The sequence below is a fragment of the Scleropages formosus genome, chromosome 21 (genome assembly GCF_900964775.1).
Source record: "Scleropages formosus chromosome 21, fSclFor1.1, whole genome shotgun sequence".
NCBI classification, from domain to species: domain Eukaryota; kingdom Metazoa; phylum Chordata; class Actinopteri; order Osteoglossiformes; family Osteoglossidae; genus Scleropages; species Scleropages formosus.
In genome coordinates this window covers 14,376,476-14,401,896 of record NC_041826.1, presented here as the reverse complement: position 1 = coordinate 14,401,896, position 25,421 = coordinate 14,376,476, and the positions used below count along the sequence as shown (strand labels likewise).

The 25,421-nt window shown below is 45.6% G+C and overlaps 1 protein-coding gene across 1 annotated transcript in view; it reads right to left on the bottom strand.

The window, feature by feature from the left end:
- LOC108918695 (reelin-like) overlaps positions 1 to 25,421 on the bottom strand; it is a 92,699-nt gene that overhangs the window by 45,748 nt on the left and 21,530 nt on the right. The window contains exons 3-4 of the mRNA XM_029247494.1: positions 15,755 to 15,890; positions 5,285 to 5,355 (exon numbers count right to left, since the gene is read on the bottom strand). Of these exons, the coding sequence (XP_029103327.1) occupies positions 5,285 to 5,355; positions 15,755 to 15,890 (207 nt within the window). The remainder of the gene's footprint in view (positions 1 to 5,284; positions 5,356 to 15,754; positions 15,891 to 25,421) is intronic.

Genomic DNA, 25,421 nt, shown 5'->3' with positions numbered 1-25,421 from the left:
TCTCCAAGCCCAGGGCTTACCCCGACTGCTTTGCTTTCAGTTTGCCCTAAAACCCGACCAAGCTTACAATGGTGGCAGCAGGCAAGGGGAAGGGGGTTTTGGGATGGGCGGGGGTGCTGAATGGGATCAAAGGACAGTTTGGCAGACTCAGACACATCCGAATGGAGAGTGCAGGTCAAACTCAATCTTCTTTCCCTGCTCTTTTTCATCTGCGGGGCTAATCTCTTCTTCCTCTTCTCCACACCCTCTGTCTTTTTGCATTCTCCCCAACACTCTCTGGCTCTCTTGCTCACGATCTGGGTCTCACTGCAATGCCAGCTGTTTCAGCTTGAAGTTCAGCTCCATGTATGGACTGCAGTGACTGAAAAGTCATTCCCCCGAGTCTAACCTAAGAAGAGTTTAATGTGCATTTCAATGGGCCCAATGACGCTAAAGCGTGGTGCGGTGGAACAAAAGCAGCTAGATGTCATGGAAATGAGATGCAAGAGCATGTGCTTCTGCTTGCAAACGATGCAAAGACAACAGTCTCATATTACGGAAATTGAAGTGTTGGAAGAGAACCCAACAATCTTTTGTATAAATGTTAAAGGAAGCATGATTTGTAGGCGCTCCTGCCACACCACGAACCATCTACACACTTCACAGCACTGGAGAGCTATACAGTCCACACAGGAGATGAGATGCCACAGGAGTAAATCCTAGAAGCATTGGGTGGAGAAGGCTTCAAAGAGGTTCCAAGGCCCACCATTCCAGTTACTATGAGGGATGGAAGGTTGTCACAGGGACCAGGAGGCATGCTGTCCACACCCGATCCCTCCCCAGGGGAGTGAGTCTCGCATGAGTTACAGGCGGACTTGCTCATCCATCGGCTGGGACAAGGACTCCAGAGCTGCCATAAAAGCACCGATTTATTGTCCCCCTCGCTCTAGATGAATGAAAAGGTTAGACGGAAAGGTCTCCCTGCACACTGCTGCAGGGAATATTCGATCAAAGCTCCGTGGGTGATATACCGGCAGAATACCCCCATAGCTTCCCCTCCGTCCGCTGCATGACCTCCCCCAACACCCCTGATAACTGCTGTCCTGTCAGTGCCTTGTATCTTGTTACACCTCCCCCCAAGCTCCTCCGAGAGTGGAGTAGAACCACTAAAACGTGGCTCGCATGGAAAGGATGACTTCTCATTTGTTATATTATACCGCCACCCAAAATGACGCTGTGCAGTCTGAAAAAGTAAAAAGCTTTCACCACTGGAAAAGTAATGAGAAAAGCAGAATTTGGATCAGAAAATAATCTATTGCACTATTTTCTGCAAAAAAAAAAAAAAAAAAAAAAAAAACATTTTAAGCTCTAACAAGTGCTGTGTCAGCGCTAGTTTTTCCCCTACAAGCATGGGTTCCATGTGTGAATTTTTGACAAGCAAAAAATTTCCATACTCGTGATCAAACCAAGAGTGGTAGAGCCACACTGCTCCACAGTTTAGAATTTATTTGTATTAAAGCAGCTGGCTCACCCCTAATCCCACTTGGTCAATTGATTTGACCGACTAACTTGGTTCACTGCCATCACCCTGTCAAACCGCAGTCCATCAAACACACCGTCAAAGTCCTGTACACATTATTTTACTATGGGAATATAAACTGAAAGGCCAATTTACCAAATGCAGAAAAAAGTTAGTTTTATCTATTTAAGTCCCTAAGTTAGTTGCGATAAGAAGCATATTATGCGAGTTCCCTAGGTTAGTCCCTGTCCGATACCCACCCTCCCCTTTTCCCTTCAGATCTTCACTTAAGGACGAACTACCTTGCGAGGCTCTTCTAATAGTCTTCTCCTTTGTTCCCTAATAATTCTTCTTTGGTGTGTGATTACCACTGTCTTCCCAGTTTAGCAAAGCCACCCCCCAAACCCCATATTCTGTATTTAATGGATCATATCCATTCTCAGATCTTCTAAATTCCTCACTGTAAATGCTACAAACCTGAAATGCCTTGAGCTCCTTACGTCGTTCATGTGCTGTGATCCTAAATGTAATATCTGAGGAACAGTCGCCTATAGTACTTTGTTCTTCTGATCTACTCTTATGCCACCATTCCGATAGTGTAATCATCAGAGGGAAGTTTTCCCAAGCCTTCTGCTTCATGATCCAGATGAAGCAGGATATTGCTGGTTGCTTAACCCTCACCCTGAGATAGACACAACTCCTTTATTGACTTTTGCAAACTGAGCACTTAAGTCTCCATGGAGGGCTCAGTGCTTTATTGCGATGCAGTTCATTGCATATAACACCTTAATTTCTGGCATATTAGGCAGCTGGCTATATCAATAAAATGTTTTCCTCACAGTACAGATCTTCAGGCATCATGATGCTATGCACACATGATCTCTGGACATCTGTAGTAGTAACATGCTGATTGCAGAAGTCAGCAAGAAAGCTAAAACGGAACAAAGGACAATAATGCTTCTGTGAGAGGCTGGCTAGCATTTTATGTCTTGTCAACTGGATGTAGCAGTGCTGTCCAGGTCACCATGGTGTACTAAAGGAAGGCCAACAGTTGAAGTAAAGTGTAACTGTACCAGGACCCCAAACAGAACAACTGACAACTTATAAAATGTTTCCAATATAATTAAGCTCAGGTACTGTATTGAATTAATTTAGGCCATTGTAGAAATGATACACAAAGAGAGTTCGACAGTTTGTCCACCCGTAGAATTTTTTGCCAATAGTTTGGTGCCATTCACCAACATTCGGTGGATTAAACAGCCAAAGCTGAGCAATTTGCAAGAAAAAGCTAGGCTCTGCTGCCTTTGATTGAAGATTTCCCCCAACACATTCAAGGTCAAACTTAATCATTGCTTTTATACAAGCTCCTTTCTGGTTGTTTATAAACAAAAAAACTTTTCACTTTTGACTACACATAATGAATGAACTGGAATCTGCTGTAGATGACTTTACGAAGACAGAGATGATAGACATCTACTCAAGGTTTAGCATGAACTTGGATTGATGAGGTTCTGATGCTCCCCCTGTTGATTTCCTTCCAAGACCAGCCCAAGTTTTAAACAGAGGTCAAGTCGAGCCAGTAAAACAACCAGAGCAGCATGCTACAGTTGACACTAGGTGGAAACATGCTCAGAGTGATGGCCCAAACTTCATCTGATTCTGCGAGTCTGCCTCGCCGCTCCAGTTCTTTGCACTATGAAGCAGTCTGCCCCACCCTTTCTTTTTGCTCCGTCTGCCTCTCCCTCCTTTAGCTACTTCACCCTCCCTTCCTCCCCCTTTGCCATCAGCAAATTCACATCTAATTTGTAATTTAAATTCCCTGACAGGCTCTGTTGCAAGAAAGTGACATATTATTAGTAGTCCAGGAATTAGCCCGTAACAAGGTCGGCCACTTGCTCTCATCTCCCTCTCTCTGTGCGATTTTTTGGCGTTTGATCCCTCCCCAACACCCACCATACAGCCCAATACTGCGGCACCAGCCTTTTATGACCTTCAACTTTCTTATTACTATCTGCCCCCTGAAAGATCTGTGCTTCAGACGAAGCCTTCATTACTGCCATTCTGTCCCGTTTCCTACCTCTCCTTGAGCGGCACTTCTCTGGAAGCTTTGCTCCTCACTCAGTGTGGCTCTTCATTGCTCCCCATGTCATCTCTCCTTAAACGCTTTCCCACAAACCCCTCCAATCTTCTCTCATTTACTTTTCCACTGAGGTGTTAAACAACTGTTTGCCAAAGAGACATATGGACATGACGGTGACAGAAGTGGATCTACAAAGGACAGGGGTTTTGCGTTGGACTAATGCCAATGCATCTCTGGTTCTTAGAGGGGAATGTGCAATCTCTCCATCATACCAGTACAAAGAAGAGTGGCGTTAAGCCTTCACGTGCCATCCTTATACGCGACCATTAGAACATGGGCTGGGGTATGCAGACACTATGCACGGACTGTCATTTTCCTTGGTCAGCTGTGCCTGGGCCACCACTTAATTGGACATAACAAGTTGAATTTGGTTGTGACCATCTGTGATTGGCTGGGACCACCTGTGTTTGGCTGTGATTGGCTGTGGCCCTCTGTAATTGGACAGGGCCACCTGTTATTTGCTGTGGTGGTGGGGAAACAGTCTTGTCTCACTGAGCTGCCAAATTAATGTACAAAAAAAATAATCATTTTGTTAGAGAAAAACAATATAGAAGTGTTTCTCCGCAAAGTAAAGTAAATATAATATTATCGTAATACCATGGTGTTTCTTGGTACTATGCCTATAGAACCTTTGAGCCTGATTTTATTAATATGATACTGGCACTTTCTACCTTCTGTATAGTTGGTTATTATAGCAATGGCTATATTAAGCTCTAAAAATAGTGGGTTTTAATCTACTTTGAGCCAAAGTTGGAAAACTAAGCCTTTCGGGACATTCAAGGAGGAGAGCACTGCGTTATGACAAACACTTGTCAAAACTAGCTTTGCAAAAAGAAGGTTTAAATATTGTTTGGAAGAACTATTACTTTTAAAAAAAATCAGGAAATACATCTATGAAAGCAACTAACTGCTCATGAGTTTACTTTATTAAATATAAATGTGCTGCGATATTAACGCTAAGTGACCCTAATAGCTCAAAGAAGGTTAATTGCTAGTCAGCTTTAGCTGAATCAACATCCAGCTAAACCTAATGCACATAACCATCACCAATCTTTTCTGGGTTGCAGGAATCTCAGAAATGTGAGCTGAAGATGACAATCTGAACATTCTTCTGGAGGGATATGGAATTAAAGAAGCTTCTGATTTAATTTGCAGCCTAATTTGATCCTGTCATAGCTTGTGGTGAAATATGGCCTATTTCTCCATTCCAAAAAAAACCTTCACCAAACAGGCACCCTTCTTTCCTTCTTTGACAAATCAGTAACCCTGACTGACCATCTATATTGAGGAGGAGGGTTTAAGTCTCCAACTGCCATGTACTTTATAGATAGCCAGATTTTTCAAGCATAGTATATTACATATTTAAATGAAATACCTGTGCTTTTACATTTCAGTTTCAATTTTTCAAATTTATATTTATACTAAATACTGAATGCATTGCTTATTGATTGTGTAGTTCAGATTTAAATATCAAACATTTAATTTAATCAAAAATTTGGATACAAGTAACTGGAGTTAAGTCAAGCTAAAAGTATTACAATCAGCTCTTCATATTCTTTGTCTCTGTCATATTGGTGACCCCAGCTCTTCTCCTCTCCTGCCACCCCCACCCCCACGACTGATATGGAAGATGAAAAGCTCCTCACCTCCCTGCTCACAAAGCTGCTGGGCCAGGGCGTCCTTGAAGATGATCTGTCCTCTGCGTGTGGCCGTTGCCCTGAGATGGATGCAAGGATCCAGAGAGGGACAAAAGGAGGGGGGAGAGAGAGGAAAGGGTGAGCAGAGTCATCACACTTTTGAGGGCCTGCTGGATGGTTTGGTTCATAAAGGCCAGAAAAAGCTCATTTCTGGTCTCCTATGTTGTAGGAGGTTTCCATCAGAAGCACACAAACACATCTGAAGTTGTTAAGCAGGCACATACCATCTATGAAGGCAGAACTTCAGACAAAAATCACAAGGCTTCCTTTGTCATAGTTGGAAAAGGTTATGCCATCAGATAGTGGTGTCTCCAAAGGTTATTTGAATTGCTATGGATGGCTTTATGGTTGAGCTGCTGGAAACCCAGAATGTCAACAGGCCTACAGAGCACCATGTCCTTGAATACTATGAATACACTGAAGTGGATGGAAAAGTTAAAAGTAACTGTCAGAACTCCAGATTTTAAGCTCAGGGCAAAAGGCCTGGCACTTGCTTAAAAAAAAAAAAAAAACCAACACTGAACAGCTAACTTAATGGACCGCACGTGAGACATTTCTCATTTTTATTTAACTATTCTGCAAGAAAAAAATTAATGTAACGAACAAAAGGTACTTCAGCACTATAACTACAGCCAACAGTCTTCTTCTTCTCAAATATCCCAGGGATTTGTCTGTCTAATTAAGTTGATGAAGGCGGTAAATGAAGAAAAATGGGTCTTGACCTTTTGAAAATCTTAGTGGAGAGAGCTTTTATCAAACAGAAGGAGAGGCTAAAGATTAAGTCTCCTGTGGAAACATAACTAAATTAGGCTGTAGAGTTTACCACACTATAGTAAAAAGTGAGTGCACATTTAGAGATGTGACTTAGACTAAGCAGGTTTGACTTCTTACGGCACAAGAGGTGGGTCGTTTAACCAGAAGCTTTTGAGAAGCGTGGCCTTTCTCTGAAAGGGTAAGAAAACACTGTGTGTGTTTGTCTCAGGATCTCAAACATTGCTCACCATGGAGGTAACTCTGCCTTTCCCACTGGGGACTCACTCTGCAGAATGTACACTTCTGCGTTCCTCTGTACTCTATCTCCAGCTTTTCAGAAGATTAAAGAGGCAAGAAGATGAGAGCTAACTGAGATGTTGTTGCATTACGAGGGTTTGCTGGGTTTAAGAGCTGCATCCCTGAAGTTGGATGTAGGCTTCATAAAACTGGGGTTGTAATTCCCTGCTTTTGATAATATAATAAACCTAGTCATTGGTTGTCCAAGAAGAATGAACAAACCAGTATGCCGGCACTACAGACTGACACTGGTGCCCCTTATAAGGTCTCAGAAACTATTCTGAAGTGAAGAAGCAACAAAGAAAAGATACCTCCCACACAAATGTCAATGACCTGCAGCTGCTGCCTTTAAAATCCCTCCAATTTTAAGTGCAATGAAGAATGAGGCGCATGAATCAAACCCAAGGTGGGACAGATGAAGGCTGGGCAGACCACTTACACCTACATATCCCTCTGAGCCCCTTAACCATCTATACATTTATATATTTAGCTGACACATTTTTCAAAAGCAATTTATGCTGTTAAAGTACCTACAATTATTTACCCATTTATACAGCTCAGTAAATTTTAAAGGAGCAATTAAGGGTAAGTATTTTGCTCAAGGGTACAACAGCTGGAGAGGGGGATTTAAACCCGTGATCCTTGGGTCCAAAGGCAGTGGCTCAAACCACTACACTACCATACTGTAGAATGCTGTCACCTAGAGAAAGAGGCTGGGATATTTCAGAGTCGTGCTTCACTGACGCCATAAATGACAGCATGGCCCAGCTCGGTCGTGGGGTGCTGGATGCCGGAGCACATAATGACATTCAAAGCAAATTAGAAGTCTCCTTCTGTCAAAATGAAAGGAAACAAAACAGCCACGGTGACAGAAGAGTGACATTTATGAGTATGAAGGAGAATATATGCCTTTATTAAGGAAACCATGGGCTGCTGTTCCTCTATTTGAAACAATCTTTATCACCTGATATTCTGAGTATACAATATGTTATAATATTCTATAAGGCAAATATTTCCTTAAGACACATCCTCGCAATAGACTACCTACTGAATTGTTACAAAGACTCAAGAATAAGGTTTGAAACAACTGAGAATCATTGTTTTCAGAGGTAATTCCAAGCGGAAATTATTTATATATTAAAAAAACACTGTATACCAAGAGGTCTGCTTCTATAGTAACATACATTTAGGGAGAATATGATTTGATTAGATGTAAATAACTAGCTCAATAGTTCAAAAAATGCCAAAAGAAAATTCATTATACGTGTGGTTTGCTTTTATGTGAAAGTGTGAAACTTTTATGTGAAGTGTCACACGCTTAAATGAGTGTCACACCCGTCCAGTAATCACACTCAAATTTAATTCAACGCGGAGTTCATCCAACCATACAAAATCCTCTACATCGTGTACCCTCCCGACAGTACAAGTTATAAACTTTCATGTCTCTCCAGTAAAAGATTAATCCACAATATACACTATTGTTCTCTAAGACAACAATGGGAAATCCCAGATGTGCCCTCTGTCTTTCACCAACCACCGTTCCTAAATAAAACACATGCACAGGATTATTCGAGAGCCTCTAGATGTCAGAGTCGCTTCATGTCATGTCAACTCCAGTGGGTCCAAGACCCTGCTGGACATCGGGCAAGCTGTGGCGCCCCAGTACAAAGGAGACGCACCACAGACCACATGAAACCAGCCAGTGGGCTTTGCTTTCAATGAACATCCATCACCACACCACTGTGGTCTACTGGGGTAAAGAGTGGTAAACATCATCATGCAATCATGCAATGGAGCCTTTGGCACAATAGCATTTAAAAAAAAAAGTGGATAAAATTGAAAATGAATAATAAATTAATTCAAAGCAAACAAAATGTGCCGAATTGTGTTACCTGTGCAAATCAAGTGTTTAGAAACACCCCAGAACACACACACACACACACACACACACACACACACACACACACACACACACACACACACACGCGCACGCACGTGAACGGCAGGGAAGCCACAAGCTTTTATGGATGTCAAGGCATTTAAACATTCTCCACATGAAAAAGTAAAACAGCCATCATTAATTAGTAACTACCTTGTGTGCTGCCACTGAGGAGAAAAAAAGACTCATAATTACATTCATATTTGAGAATTGGTTAAAGACTAATTTGGGTTTGGTATTTATGAATAAAATATGATGCATAATGAACTCCGGGAGGGCATGTAGGAACAAGACGCTTAAATATTTACTAAAGAGAGGCTCAGACTCTGTCTTTCCTAACAAGACAGGCAACACTTTCCTGTCCTGAGGTGGAAGGAGGCTCCCCTGATGCATACTCACAGTACACACACACACACACACACACACACACACACACACACACACACACACACACAGGATACACACTCAAAGACTGCACTTGCACAAACAATCATGCAAACATATACTAAAACGTATTCGATACAAAGGTACATAAATAAAGGCATACAGAGTAAAAATGCATACATGTATACACACACACACACACACACACGAGCAAACATATATGTTTAGTGAAAGTAGGATAATTACGATTACATCAAATGCTGACTCTTGGCAACCACTCACAGGGTTTTCAAGGTACAGGGGGGTTTGGAAAGGATTTACCGTTGCTGTTTCTTCAAATCTTTGAAGTGCGAGAGAAAACCACAGCACCCAGAATAAAGCTACGCAAATGTCCAATATACAGTATGTTTAACTATGTATACTCACTCATACTAACTTATTTCATTACTGCCTGTCCATGCATAAGCTGGAGGGAGAGGGGACACACCCCGGACGGCACCCCAAGCAGGACTCGACCCCACACCCACCAGAGAGCGGAAGCCACCCAAGCCCGCTGCGACCCCACTCAGGACAAGCGGTTGTTGACGATGGATGGTTACTAAGCTTTATAGGAAGTTTATTAATTAAGAGCATCATTTTTGGAAGCATTATCACTTTACAGCTTCCCCCCCCCCCCAAGTGCCTAAAACTTTTGCACAGCACTGTATGTGGATGCTCCAATGTAGCACTAACAAAAAGACCAGAACAGCAAAGTGTACTCATTCCACTTGACTACAGGCTCACTTGCTGTGGCGGAATCTCAGAGCGCTAACACATGCGATGTTGTCCTTATGATGCGCCCTTAACCACAGGAAGATGTAGCTGATGTCAAACCTAGTGAGACGGACACAGTGAGACTTGTGGCTAATTAAAATCAAAGGTCAGAATTCAATCTGATAGAAGCTCTGTCCGCACCATCTCCCCCATTGTGCCATCCCCTAGTATCTTGGGTGAAGCCAGCACCTTGTGGTCTATTACTATCACATGCAAATGTTCATCTGACATCCAGAAGAAAGAAAGAGAAAAGCCAATTAAGCTTTTAAACTATTGTGATCTTGGGACTCCAAACATCTGTCTTATGAGAACAAAATTTTGGGCATTTCTGCTGGTGGGAGGGGAACTGAAAGCTGGATGATAAGGTGACCCTCCTCCCCACTTCACCCCCATCACTTCCATCCTGAGGACTTGACTGCGGGCACCGATACACCCTTGCAGAAACACGGTACGGCGTTGCACAGCACTTCTCGCACACACAGGGACAACTGTTAACTGCCCAGAACTGTCCAGCAACAGCGGCGGCCAAAAGCATGCGGAGGCAGTGATTATTTTGGGTGTGACGCTCGTTTGATTCCATGCTGCTGCCCACGGTGGAGACTTCTGCGGGTGACCCGTTGATGACCATTCTCAGAGGGCCAATATGCACACACACTCTCATCTATACTCTACATAAACAGACACACAAAGACATAACACACAAATTCTGGGGAAGCCCTCCTTTTCTTCCACAAGACCACACACATCTCCTGCTTTCGTTCCCAATTAAAATCTCATTTGCTGCCTCCAGTTTATTCATCTGCCTTGAAGTAGTGATTAATACTACGAATTTCCGCAAGGACCTCTCCCTAAGGCCTGCCTCTTGCAAAGACGACGACTTTCATTTATCTCCCATGTTGTACATCAGCTGTATTGCGATATCTGATGGAAAAGTGCAACGTAATCACTCTTTTTTACAATGTCTTTGCAGAAGGAACAGCGAGATAAACAACCTAGAATTTTCAGTAGCAGACAGGATGAAATAATGCGTATCTGCGTACTCTCACTGCGTACCTGCTTTGCTGAATCATCTGTCGGATCGTTTATTAAAATTAAGCCCCTATTAGCTTTGTGACTGGAGAATTTTAAAGTACATGCAGATTTAATGAGCGCAGAAGAAATAATGTGGAGCTCATTATGAAATTACCTGCTTGTTAACACAAGGTCAGGAGCGCTCTCCTTGAAGATGCAATGTGACTAACGCGACATAATTAACGGCTCAATTAAGACATTAAGCTTCAGGTCTAGTCGGCGAAGAAATTAAAAGCACGTCGAAACGGAATGAAACTGACAAGCTTTTCAAATCGGTTTCCTCCGTGGAATTGATTCACACCCTAGCTTTGTGCTTGATTTCCATAGTCCTAAAAGGTGGGCTGCGGAGCAGTGAAAAAGTCGCATTGTCAGCACTTAAGTCCAAAATTAAAGTTTAATGTGGTTGAATACATACAAAGGGATGAAGATGAGTTGGAACACCACAAGAGGCTTAAAAATGCACTTTGTCAGCTGAAGTGGAGCCACGTTTGGGGGAATAAAAAGTACAGGCTGTCTCCTACGTCGCTGGCTCTGGCTGCGCCTCTACACCACGAGAAGATCAACTGACCCATAATCCTGTGCTCTTCTACAGCAAGACAGTCCTGGGCAAGCTTGCTGAGGAGAAAGCCAGGAAAGGGATTCCCTTTTCCTTCACGCATTGTGCCATACTAAGGCAGTATCTCCAGAAGGGGAAACGTCACTGTGTGGACACACAAGCATTCAGCAGGACACTGGGAACTGTGGGTAAAGAGGAGCGAGATACTGAAAAACTGATTTTTTTTTTTATTTGTACACTTGACTATCGGTCCTTTAAGTAGGTGGAGCAGGTACAGTAGTGGTTAGACCTGCTGTCTTCCATTCTTAAGGTCCAGGTTCAAATCTGACATCCTGCAGAGCTACATTTTTACACTAAAAATTAACCTGCTGTATGAATGGGCAAAAAAGTTTCAGCAAAATGAACGTGTAGGTCAGTGTTTACAGTTCAATAGGGTGAGCTGGTCATGATAGCAGTCATCAGCATTGATGCCAATAGCATGAGACCGGGACTAAAATGTATATAGAGGGTCTAGAAAAAAAGGGGCATCTAAATCTTTGCCTCATTCAGACTAAAGCAGACAGCTCAAATATATTATCAAAAATAAAAAGATACAGGTAGAGCGGAGCAAGTTTTTGAAGAACCATAAAAATGACAAGCAGAATAGAGAAGCACTGATTTTTATTTTTGCTGACAGCTCGTAACAATAGAAAAGTGAAGCAGCGGCAGGGAGTCAGGTACTGGAGAATTTCTCAACACAACTTTATTAGTGGCTCGTGGTACAGGGCAGTGTTTGTGCTTCACTTGTTAGTCCATTCCAGAATTTATTTAACTTATTTTGACTCTTACTTCTTATCGACTGGAACTCTTGGATTTGGATCCAAAAGTCACTGTGCCACTGTTGCACAACAGATGTTATTTATCCAAGATTTCCATCACGAAGACCTGTACAAAGGACAGAAGCTAATTATATTTAACATTTCAGTCACGCTCCTCATTCCTCCATCCACTCTTCACTGGCTATGCACCCTTCCTCCCACACCCCTTCCTCCCACAGACCACCCCTGGATGTAATCAGCAGGAACAGGAGGCAGCAACTGCTGGGTCGGTCCTGGTGGCCAACTCTAGAGACACCCAGGCGTCCAGGCAGTGAGACCTGTGGAGGGCACAGTGCTGTGGTGCTCTGTAGAAACACCCAGCAGCCAGATGGCAGGTGAACTGGCACGAGCAGTAATTAGAGACTGGGCACTCTTCTATTCAATTACGCTCCACAAGACAAATGCCCGCACCGCCCCGACAGCATCTAATCGGTGTTTCTTCCTCATTTTAATTTTACAATTACGTGTCGTCTCCGCCAAGGTCTGAAAGCTGTGCCCCCCTCACCCTCCCCACCATCTCACCCCCCACCCCACCCCCCCCCCACAACATGCCTCGAGGGAGCCCTTTAGGAAACAGACACGCGTGCGATAATTAAAGCAGCCTCTACCATAACAGATGCTTACTCTCCACGGGGAGGTGGGGGTGTGCTCATGGGTGAGGGAGGAGGGTAGAGAGAAGAGAAAAAGAAAAGGATAACAGGTTTGAGTCCTTCGCCGTTCACCAGCAGTGACCAAGACACACTGACATACACAGACGTTCCTCTTTAAATGCTGCTGTGAAGGCTTCCCTTTGACTTTCACCTTATCCCAGTAAATTATTAGTAGCTCAACCCCAGATAAAGACAATCAAAGTTTTGACTTAATTCTTTAAGACATAAGGTCCATTTTGAGTAAGCAAAAATGTACACATAACCAACACATAAAAAAAACCACTCTCACACACAGGCAGTCCTGGAAAAGAGATTTTGGTGAAAAACGCAACATCTCATGGAATCATAATTTTGATGCACCTTATGCTCATATGGAAGATGTGGATCCCACTCAACAGGGCAACACAACAGACTTGCACTAATTCCAGTTTTAACACAGCAACGTGAATGAACTGTCGGGCAGCTGCTTTTGCAGCGTAATACAGCCTCGATCTCTGGTACCCTGCAAGTACCAGGCTGCATAAAAAAAAAAGGTGCCCCTGATTGTGGCGTCAGCGCTGCAGAGTGATCCATGAGCCTCTCTTCACGGGTTTATAGCCGGCACAGACATAAACGGCATCTGCGGCACTCGAATGTGCAAATACCTAAATGTAAAAATGGCAGTGACTGACACGGGGTGCTCATCTGTAACGCGTGTCACTAATGAGCTGAGCTTCAGGGGAGTCATGCTCACAACCGAGTGGAAATGGAAGGTGTTAGACACAGGATAAATACTGTAAATAACAAACAGCACAGTGAGACTGAAACACACTCAGATGCACTCATATTCTTTACTGATAATGGCATAACTGTTAAAGCTGCCACTCTATACTAAATAGGTCCGGGGTTTGAATCGTACCTCCGGATGTAGTACCCTGGAGAACGGCACTAACCCTGAATTAATGAAATAAGAACCACCCTGCTGTATGAAAAGGTGAATAATTGCAAGTAGCTTAAGATTGTAAGTTGCTTTGGAGGAAAATGTCAGCTAAATTAATTGAAAAGTACAAACAGCAGAACTGCACAATTTTTCTATGGCGCACAGCTCTGGGGACACAAAAGATCCTGCTTAGAAGGATGTGGTAATACAACACATGGTTTAAGATCACCTATAGAGACTAGACAGAAATGTCAGATGGCAGATCTGCTCCCCACAACACACACACACACACACAGTGCTGGGCTCAAGTCATCAGACAGGAGTGGTGAATTACGACGGCACACTGGAGAGAACCTTGCATGTCTCTGGCTCCAGCTTAATCCTCCTCCAGCTCCAGGAGAATAACTACTACATACATTCATCCTCACCATCTGACTCACACAATCACTGCTCCCCACTCTCACAAGAAGTTCCGTAATTCTCCTTACGCACATACAAACATCAGGTGTTATTGACCACTAGCAGTCCAAGCGTGTAGAGACACCCTGTTTTCCAGCTTTCTAAGATAGTGCAGCACTGAATCCCTTTCAAAATTCAAGAAGGGTCTTAAAACTAATCTCTTTCTCTCCTCATCTCCTCTCTGCTCTATAAATTTCCATTTCATCATTTGTCATGGTCAACTTTGTATTTCCTCTCAGGTCTATTCTATTCTATTCAGGTTCTTGCATAACCCGGTAGGACGACGATACTGGACGAAGTGACTGCGACTACTCCCTCGACATCTGGAACTCTTCGTCTGCTGGGAAATGCATTTTTGTTTACAGAGTCGTACATCGCTTTGGAGAAAAGCATCTCCGAAAAGAACAGAAGTAAATGAGTCCTTGTCACACGGTGCATGTCATTCTAGGGCAGGTGGTGTGTGTCAGCCTCCAACCTCACTGACTGCCTTTACGAGGATGACATTGACTTTGAGTCCACTGGCTTATTGAAATCCTCCGTCCGGCCCTCAATGCCCGTCTGCTGCTACCGCCACTACCTGCATTTTGACATATTGCTGCCGTTTGGCTGTAATTCACATAGACGGCACTGTGGGCCCAGGCTAAGGCTTGGCAGCTGACATTGGCTGCACAGAGGAACCTTGAAGGCTAGACAGATCTGTCAAAGCACAGCAGTATTTGCGAGTGCTGTGCTAACCTGCTCTGCAAGCTCTGTGGACCTGGAGCGAGGGGGCTGTTACACCCAGCGATCATGACCTCCCTGAGCAGCTGGACCAGCAACAGAAGGCGTTAAATGACCCCAGCTAATAGGTGTTGGTGCTGCTGTAACACCCCCCCCCGAGACCCATCATCGCAGGGAGTTGTAGCCATGGAACGACTTGGTTCCCCCAGGAGCATGATGGGATTCCGAGATGTATACGGGTGCTCCACTCAGCAGCTGGCTACCTACAGCAGGAACTTACAGCTCAGAGGCCCCACATTCCCGCCGCATAAAGCGGGAATCCATCAGGAAGCCTTAACCACAGCTGCTTTTTGAAGGCGGTGCAGATTCGTTAAGGAAGAACGGACTGACAACAGCTTTATTCATCCCCCGAGCAGGTGTCTCATAGAAACAGAATATACCCCTTCCCCAACCTCCCCTGCACTGCACAGAACCCTGACCCAGCCCTGTGCGCACTTCCTCTCTGCGGCCATGGGAGTGTGATCTCGGAGCACACCAACCTCACTGCAGCCTTGCTCCTTCCCCCTTCCCTGCAGGCTCACAGATCAGTCCCATCCACAGCTATGGTTTTTGAGGAAAGACTCATATATGCAAGTGGAGGGAAGCAGGACAGCCTCCACCCAGCAGCTGGCTCCTGCCTTGCTGTCCTTCCTGTCCTCGTTGCTGGCAGTCAGGGACAGGACGGCAGGGTGACACACAGGAACGACCTTTTCCTGGAGCCCACCTTGAGCTGGGCTAAGCAGAGGGTGTGTGCTGTATCCCAGGGAGCACGTGAGGGTCACGGCCACCCCCTTGGGGAGGCTGAGGAAGCCAAGTGCATAGGTGCAGAACAACAAAGCAATTAAAACAAGCATAAAAAGTGTACTTCTTTCCAAACCCTCCGTCACCTTTCACCTGAAGCCCATTCATTCAAGGTGCCCCACACACAAACACACACAATGACATGGGTGGGGAAGACTTACAGGAAGTTGATGCAGCCGGTGCCGGGCGGTGGGGCGATCCAGACGAAGCTGAAGCTCATGGAAGGCTGGTGGCTGACATGGGATGCAACCACGCTGCACACAAACTGGGTTCCATACTGGCGTTCCGGCATCATCCCTGAGACAGGCACATACAGAGACTCGTCAGTCAGTGTGTTTGCATGGCAGGGAAACAGTCACCAGAGCAATGAAACAGAATTGCAGAAGGCTCCATCAAGTTTAAGACATGGGTTGCTAAAGGACTGAAGGGGAGGCCCTCCTGTTGAACCCCCTGACCATGGTGGTCAACTGCATCCATAAATATCCAGCTGCATAAAGATAAAGCATAGAACTGTACAAGAGACTGAGGATAAAATCACATCTGAAGCTAGAACAATGAACTTAATTTGTGGTATGCACAAAGATGCTTCAATGATCTAATATTGTAATGACCCGGATTACTGTTTTTAGCGGGAAATGTTTTTATTGTTATTAATTAGTGTTTGGTGACGCAAGGGGAATAAAAGGGGGGGTGTTTGCATCTGCCTGGAGAGAAAGGGGAGAGAGCCTGGAGGCGCTAAGCAGGCTGAGAAGGCTGCTTGAGGCGCAGGTCCTGAAGGAAACGGGGTCCTCGGACCGAGAGCATTGTTTCCCTGGTGCTGGCGTTCAAATAAATCGTTCGTGATGAACGGGTCTCCGCGTCTTTCTTCGCACCATCCAAACCCACGGCGCTGCGCGCCACAATATGGACGAATGGAGAGAAATTTTAGGGGATTAAGAATAAGTACAGCTCTGGAAATGCTGGCCTGCACGAGTCCCGCAAACACCAACACTTGCACCATGAGCCCCGTGTACCTCCGAGCTATAGAGCTTTTATGAATTTATGAATGGAATGCGGGACGAGACGACTCTGTCAGAAGTGCAATGACACCACACGGCTGGCCATCTCTGTCACACGATCATTTTCTCATTAACTGGCGATAATGGGAGGGATAATCTCACGCGGTCCCAGGCGTACAGTGTAAAGATTCAGCGAACGCAGTTAAATTAACGTCCGGTCTCATCACCCCTTTCATCTGCGTTGAGGCAGCCCCTTCGATTCGCTATTTCTTTCCGCTCCATAAACTAATCCAGTTGATCATTGTGCTGCTGGGCCTCTCCAACCAGAAAGCTGTAATCTTGGTGATGGCGACTGATACCATATCCTACCCCTTTGTGGTTACTGTCACTCTTTCCACCAGTGGGGTGAGGGGAAGCGGGGGGTCACAATTCCCAAATGTCGAAGCTTTCATTTTCCTTGGATCTGTCTCCCAGCTGCAGAAATGCCACTGCATGCAGCTTGGCTCTGGACAGGGAGGTATGATGAATGGGTGATTTACGAGGAGTCACTGGGTCAGCCCATTACCGTATGAGATGCTGATATTGTGGTGGCTGCCTCGCTGTGTAATGACAGTGCCAAAATGTAATCACCCACTAAAGGTGGAGCGTCTCAAATCAGCCCTGGCCTTCCTTTAATGGCCATGATTTACTGCCATCTTTCTCGCACCCACATACGCAGACACACGAACGCACAGGTGCGTCCACGGAAACTGCAGCACACACCGTGTCAGTCTGTGTCTCATGGGAGATCCTGTCTTGTACTTGCATACGATCTGCCCTGCTTACACACTTACGCACAGAGATGTGCACAAGCACACAGAAAGGGAAGGGAAGCTGAGCGGTTGATGTGGTCTCATTACATTGGCGAATTACGTCCTACCCCAACAGCGGCTGCTCCAGCTTCGCGCCGTGTCTCGTTCGGCACTGGCATGTTCCCTGTACGCCCAGCCAGCCCAGCGAAGGCTTTGAAGCCCTGTAGAACACAGGCTGAGCCTTGTCTTCGGTCTACAGCTCTAACACGGCCTGGCAGCACACAACAGCTAAAAAAGTCACTCAGTCTAGTAAGAAGCTACAGGAGGGCTTTTCATTTAGGGCTCTTACAAGGGTCCTCGAGTTTTCCACAGTTTCCTTCCTGTCTCTTAACTCTCATCCTGCACATGTCTCAACCCTGGCCTTCCACTTATGATCCTTTCCCTCCAGAAGGACACAGCTGTTAACTATATCACACCACCGTGGTCCGACCCAGACAGGAATCTTGCGACACACCCAGTTGTACCAACCATACCTTTGAGCACCCTTGGGAAGAGGGACAAAGGCGGTAGGTGAGGTCCGGTCACATGTGCTGTTAATTTGTTTTTCAATTTTCCGGTAAGCATGTGAGGCTGCACTTGTATCACTGGTCATTGGTTTTTTCAAGGTTTCTGTCAAATCATAAACACAGATCATCTAGAGTCCTTGAAGACAGGGCTTTTTTTGTCCTCACTTGACCCCCTGCAAAACTCAACTCCATAGGTCATGGGTCTCCTTTGCTATAATCAGCTTGTCACCAGCAAAGGAATAAAGACAGATTCCTTGAGTGTGTGCGCCATGTGGGCAACCGTTACAGAAGGATGACGGGAGTAGAGGAGAATTATTTCTTAACATCTCTGTTAAAGCTTTCCACCTTAAGATCTTTTAAAAGGGCTGTAATATCTCAACATTTTGTTATTCTTACTGGCTGCAAGATGCTGAAGCTCATTATCGCTGGCCTGTAGGCTGAGACCGGGACACTTCCTTTAGCCTCTTTAAGTCCATTGGCTCATACAGGTTGGGAGTGCCACAACCAATCTTTGAGCCCTAGATCTTTACAAATCTCCCCCTTCAGCCACACACATGAACACACTTTCATTAGCACCCACTCAGTATTCATGTTACAACTCAGTACTGAATATTTCAGTGTTAATTCAGATGCCCGCACAGACTGGCGCATTAGTACAATATTAAATGCACTGTGAGGGAATGCCACATGAGGCAGGCGCTCTGGTGAGTGGGAAGGTTATTTGATTTTTTTCAGCAGGGAGCCCTGTTTCATATTGAAATTAATATTAATGTCCTCAGATGCTGTGTTTTTCTTTAATTAAACATGGGATACAGTGTCTCATTTCAAAGCCGGTATTAGTGCAGGCAATGCTGACCATCGGCGCAGGTACTGAATCACTGAACGTAGGCAACGTTAACTAAATTTGGATAGGTAATGATCTCAGTGTTTATTATGCTGACCATCAGTGGAGGCCATGCTGACGGTCAGGGAGAGCTGGCAATGTGGACTACAGGCATAGACAATTTTGACTGTCAGTGCAGACAGCATTGACCAGCAGTGTAGACCATCAGTGTAGACAGTACTGACTATCAGGGAGTATAAACAGTATTGTGATGACAATCTATGTCAATTGTATTGATTATCAGTGTAGAAAATGATCATCCTCAGTGCAGACAATGCCGACCATTAGTGAATGTAGACGATGCTGACCATCGGGGCAGATAATGCGATGATATGTGTCAAGTGTGGGAGAGAGAATGTTTGTGTGGGTTTATGGTTGTGTCACATTAGTATTGGCCGTGATTGTTTCGTTTCTGCTCGTCTGTACCGCATGACTGGCTGCATTTAATTGGAGAGTGGGGTATTTGCTGCTCTACGTGATCTAAAAGTCTGCAAATGAGGTGCTACCATTAACATATCATTTCATCAGTTGCGACACTGATAACCTTTTGGAGAGACAATGAAAATGGTGGAGGGTTGGTTGCATCAGGAGGAAGCGGGTCTCTTTCAAGATAGATGGAAGTGAACAGACACCCTGTCCTTCAAAAACTCATCTCTGTAAATTAAATGCTGTTTGGCTCTTTGCCCCTTTGCCCCATGACAGCACCCCAGCATCTAACCAGCCTCCCTAGCTAACGATCAGCACGAGGTCTACTGGACCAGCACATTTAATAAATATTTATAGGACACAATGCAGTGTAGCCATTCCGTTATGCTACTGCACAGATTTAGAGGCTGACAAAACATTGAGTCCTTGTGGTTCTTCTAATGAGTCAAATCTGCACCCAGCCTTTTGTTTAGGACTGTTTACCGATCACCCACTATGACAGAATGCCCTGTGGTAAGAGACCGCACCCACCTTCAAGGCTGAAGAAGCAGGGCGGATGAACATCCTGAAAGTCCATTCAATGACAACCATCTGCTCCAAAGACTTTTGCTAGTTGCTCTGGCACTCTTTGGTGAAAAATTTAAATCATAGCTGGAATCACTTTTAATAAAAACGCTAAATTTCAACACATGGCTTCCCTGAGCAGTGTTTCCTGACCAGCACATGAAATGGTCCTAACGCTGATAGTACTTGTTAGCAATGCATGATGAAACTCCTCCGAAATGTACCAAGAATCCCCGACAACACTGCAGAAAGACGTGGACAGGGCCCATCGTGGGCCCCAAAGCTAACGGAGTTACGGTGTCCAACCAAACACACGGTGCAGATGGCAGGCAAGACAACAGCTAACTAGTGTTCTGCATCAGAGCTTTGCTCTTGAACCCGATCCCAAGGTCAGTTTGTAGCCAGGTTCCGGCATGGACTCGGGGCAGAACAGAAGAGGCTCCGTCCTGCTACCACCACTGGCAGCCAACACAGTCAACCATTACAGCACCTGCCAATCAGACAGCCATGGCAACAGACAAGCATCGGCACCGTAACACCAGGGGTCTGCCATGTGGTGCCAGAAGGGAAGTGAGCGGTAATGGCCATGGAGATGCCTGCCAGTGCTTCTATGGGCGGGGGTGATGTGAGCAAGAAGAGGGAGCATTAAACACTGTGGCGACAGATCCGGGCAATTTGCCACATGGATGAGGGTAATTCATCCGACACTAAAGGCACCTGGAGGCACGGCCACTGCTTGTGTTATTCATGTGTAAGTACCATGGATGGGGTTGTGCAGGGGGTGTGCTAGCATGTATGAGGCCAGCAGCAAAACCACCACTCCCATTTCCCCCAGGACAATTGTGCTTCCATGGCAACCACCCATCATCCATCATCCATAACCTCAAAGGCCAATGTGATGCATAAATTGGAGCGGATGCCAAGACAAGTAGGCTGGGATTTGACAAAACAGCTTCTGTCGGTGCATGGGAAACTGAAAGCTCTCGTGTGATGACTGGTCTGGTTTAAACTATACTTTCCACCTGTGTCCACATTCACGCATATAGTGCTACAATAAGTGTTTTTATGTCGGGTATGTCTCCTGACAAGTGCAACTTAATAAATATGACTCATTACAATGTATAAGATCATTATTTGGAAGATGAACGCTATAGGTCACATTTAAATAAATTAACAGTTAGGAAATCAAAATACAATGGTGCAAAACAGAGGTTGCAAATACAAAAGCTGAGTATGGAAGTGAGTTTGCAGAGTGCTGGAATGCAACTGAGAATGCGGGTATGCAGGTCCCACCATGCATTGCACATCACAATCTCTCTCACACACCTGCATGGTATACTTTTAAAATATCGTCTCGGTCTATAACATGAGACAAAATGTCACAGACCAAGAAACATGAAGATTCGTACCGATTAACAATAAGCGATATTAATAAAAATCCTGAACCGGATATGTGACAAACCAGACTGAAAAGACTGAATGGGGGGGTGTATTACAGTTTTTTTAAAAACACAGTTTATTAACACAAGAATATTAAAGTAAAGGATTACTTTGTAATGCGTTGCACCAAAACTTTGATTTTACATGACTGTTAAAATCAGATTCCCACTTAGTGACAGGAAAAACCAGAGATATACAGATTTAAATATAAATTCGAAGAAATGAACTGGTTATATCCGATGCAGTCGGTAAAATGTCTGTTAATGTAGTTACCTTGCTTGTTTTTTTTTCTAATATGAATGTTTAAGCAACCATCTTTTTTCCCCAGATAATATGATTCCATGAACCCGAGCAGATCAGAGTGAAAGCAATGTGTCCTGCCGCTGTTCACACCTACTGCATTTGTTTTCGATAAGCTCTACTTCAATAATAGCGTGTATGTGTCCAAGACTTTCGTCTCTTGTTTGATGCAACGTGTTTACTCCGAGCTCTACGTCGCTTTCGAGAGAAGCGCCTACCAAGGGCATAAATGTAAATGATAAACACCCAGAGTTCTTCCGATTTTCCGTTTCATTTCAGCACTTATTGCCGTTCAAAACATAACAGTGAAATGAACTTGATGAACTTGGGCCTGCCGGACTGGAGGAACGGAAGTCAACTACCGTAGGCGGACATCTCACGGAACCTGTTACACACATTATCGAGATTTAACGCACCCGTTACTTCTCGACCAGAAGGAGCATAACCAGCACATAACAGTGACTTCTGAGCTGCTGTATATTCAGCTGTGCACTTTACACCTTAATGGAAGGTGAAAAGTTTGAAAGTTCTGGAATATGCACTCAGCACCAAGTTCTCCAGCAGCTTGACCAGCAGGCCCCTTGCCAAGCCACGTGTGCAAGCAACTGTAAGACCACCGCAGCACTTTCAGACTCAACAGGAAACCGCACGGGTATGCGCAACTCCGCCCCTGGCTCTTGCGTGAGTACGCCATCGAATCTCCAGCAGACTTTCTCACTTAAACTCCACTTTGACAAGTTGGGCTCATTAGCAGAGGCATGCCATAATGAGACAGGACAGTGACATGGGAGGAGTGTGTGGGCCAAGGCCAGGGGTGGTGCCCTCAGATACCACTACATCGCAGGCACATCTCATCTGTCCGTCCCAAGCGGAGACGCCCCTCCGCATGTCATCGCCGTGGAAACATCCACCCAAGACCACCCGGAAAGGCATCTTGAGTTAATTTGATTTTTAATTTGACACGACTTACAGCGAATCCTCAAGCCGAACGATTCATTAATTTGATTAGACTTGTGCTAATTTTTCTCATGCCCGAAACGCGACATGTTAGATGCGGCGAAGTGACAAGCCTGTTGAGGCTAAAGGCATCGGGACAGAGGATGGAGGTCGACGGCGGCGGAGGGTGGGAGACGGACGGGCCCGAGGGGACGGGCAAAGCGGCGCCCGCGCAAAGTTTATCTGCACGGTGGCCGAACTCATAGAAAAGATGGCACAGCTTGAAGGATAGCTGTGATTTTACGCAGAGCAACAGAGGACGTTCTGTGCAGGCGATGCAAACCGCGCTGGCAGAGCAACACCGGAAGGCGCCAGAATTATTAACGCAACTGGATCTTGAACATGAGCAAAGGACGGCTGATGTCATGTCGGCTATGGAGAAGCAGACCGAGGATGCGGCTAATATATGAAACGGCGAACGCTGCAATGGAGAACAAAGAGGAAAGAAAGAATAAAAGATTGAACTTCACATCTCTAGAGGGAAGCAGCTGTTACACCCTTGAGGAGGGAACTGAACCTGAACTCAATCAGAAAACTTCCAGTTGTCCAGATAGGCAAAAATGTGCATAATAAGCCACTTTGAACACAAGTATCTTTTGCTGTTAAGCACTTAAATAATAAATAAGCGTCTAGCGACATGTTTAACCTCTCAGGGTGCAAACGATTGAATCAGCTCCATCAAAAGCATCAAGGGAGCTCCGTGAATGAGCTTCAAAAACTTGTCATGCGTTTCCGGGAAAGGGGTTTTAGAGGGGATCGGCGACCGCGCGCATTGCAGAGACGCGCGTGGAACGTGTGCTTTGTCACAACAAAAGACCCCCCAGGACAACACAGATCGTAGGGTGGGGGGGTCGGGACCCAGCGGAGGCCAAAGAGACAACGCAGCAGATGGTTTCAACAGGGGGACAGGAAGTGCGGCCCACAGCAGGCCGGCTGTGGAGGGCAAACTGAGGAGAGAGTTATACACACACACACACACACACAGACACACGCGCGCGCAGCCTTTGTTCATAAACGAGCGCCATGTTTTAATATTTGAAAATGAAAGCCAGCAGCAAAAAAGCGCACACACTCCCCTGGCTCTTTCATTCTGCTGACTGGCAGACTCTTCTGTAGCTGGCTGGCTACTCTAGGGCAGTCCAGCCTATGTGAGCCTGCACACACACACACACACACACACACACACACCCAGAAAGTCAGACAAAAATAATCACTTGCGAACACATACGGCTAAACTTTCCTAACGTCAACGCTGTGTTTGAAACCCCCGGGTGTTCAGATTTGATTTCTTTTGTTGCTGTAATATCAGCATCCGCGGAAACTTTCAAGCAACTTTCTGAGCAGCAACTGATGTGAATGCAGCACAATCTCAGGCAGCCACACTGGAGTCTTGCTTTTAAAATCTTATTTGGACATTACATACAGAGGAGTAAATTATACCAGTTAATACTGAAATACCATCATTTTGACTGGTAGTTCTAACACACACACACACACACACACACACAACGATCTAAACTGACCACTCCGGTCTACTCAGCCAGAGTCTCACTGCACAGCATCATTTTGCCCAGTACGGCTTTTTCTACTGGTTCTCTTTGAAGGTCTAAAGTTGGGATGCGGGAGAAGAGCTTGGGCACTGCTCCACAACCTGCACACTCCACTCGATCCCAGGTTTGGGAGGAAGGCGGGTTCCGCAGAGCACAAAGCTCCACAGACTCCCGGTACCGGCGTCAAACTAACTGGGCGCATCTCACTGGCGAGCTGCCAACCGCTGCCAGGCTGTGCTGTTAGCTGTGGTAAAGAGGCCCATCGGCTCCTGCATATTTTACCCCACGATATGGTGCGCATTTGTCCCACGCGATGCTGGCATCTGCGGTGATCATTAGCCAGTGTGTGAGTGAATGTGCGTGCTCACATGCCGCAGGTGGGTGCATGTCAGAGACTGCCAACACACGGTCGAGGAGCATGAGTGTTGCTGTGTGCATGTAGAGGCGAGTGTATGTGGGTGTGAGTGTGTCACTGTGAGATGCAGGTGTGTGTTACTCTCTATGTATGCACGCTAGTGAGAGACCGTGTGTATATATACAGGGATGTACATCTATATACATGTATCTGTTGCATTGTGTTATTGTGTCTATCTGTATTGTGTGTGTACTTGAAAGTGTGCATTTTCATATTTGAGCATTGCATAGGAGTGTGTGTTGAAGGCTGTGTGTGTGTGTGTGTGTGTGTGTGTGGTGTCTAAGAGGTACAGGCAGGGAGCTGTCAACACAGAGCGCATGAGCGTCCTGATCACAGAGTGCTCCTGCGTTTGAAGTCTTGAGGGAGTGACAGCTCCCCTCCGCACCGGTACCCTTCCCTCCCCCGCATCCGCCTGCCGCTCCCTCTCCATCCTGCTCCTCCTCTTCACCGAGCTCCCGCCACCAAGTTCACCGCAGCCGTTGTGGGATCGCGGCGTGTTCGCGTTTGCTCCCCCGAGAACGGGTACACGCACGCAACGGGGACGCGCTTCCACGGGCACCGATGCCGAACACGGCTGAGAGCGCTACACGGGTCTATTCCTGTTCCATCTGTTCGTTTTCTTGGATGTTCATTTGTCTCGGGAGTAGGAAAAAATACAAAATGAAAGGAAATTAAAAATAAATCATTCGGTGGCCTTCTGGGGGGACAGATCCGGGGCACTCCTACTATTCAGCGCTGGTGATGATGTGGCAATTCACCTCCCCTCCCACCCACCCACCACATGTCCCACTAGCTGTTCTTTAAATTTTAACAAGCTCCAGATTGTAAATCAGCTGTGAAACTTGTTGTTGCCACGCGATGGCTTCTGACTCATTAAAGACCCCCCCAGGGCCAATGCG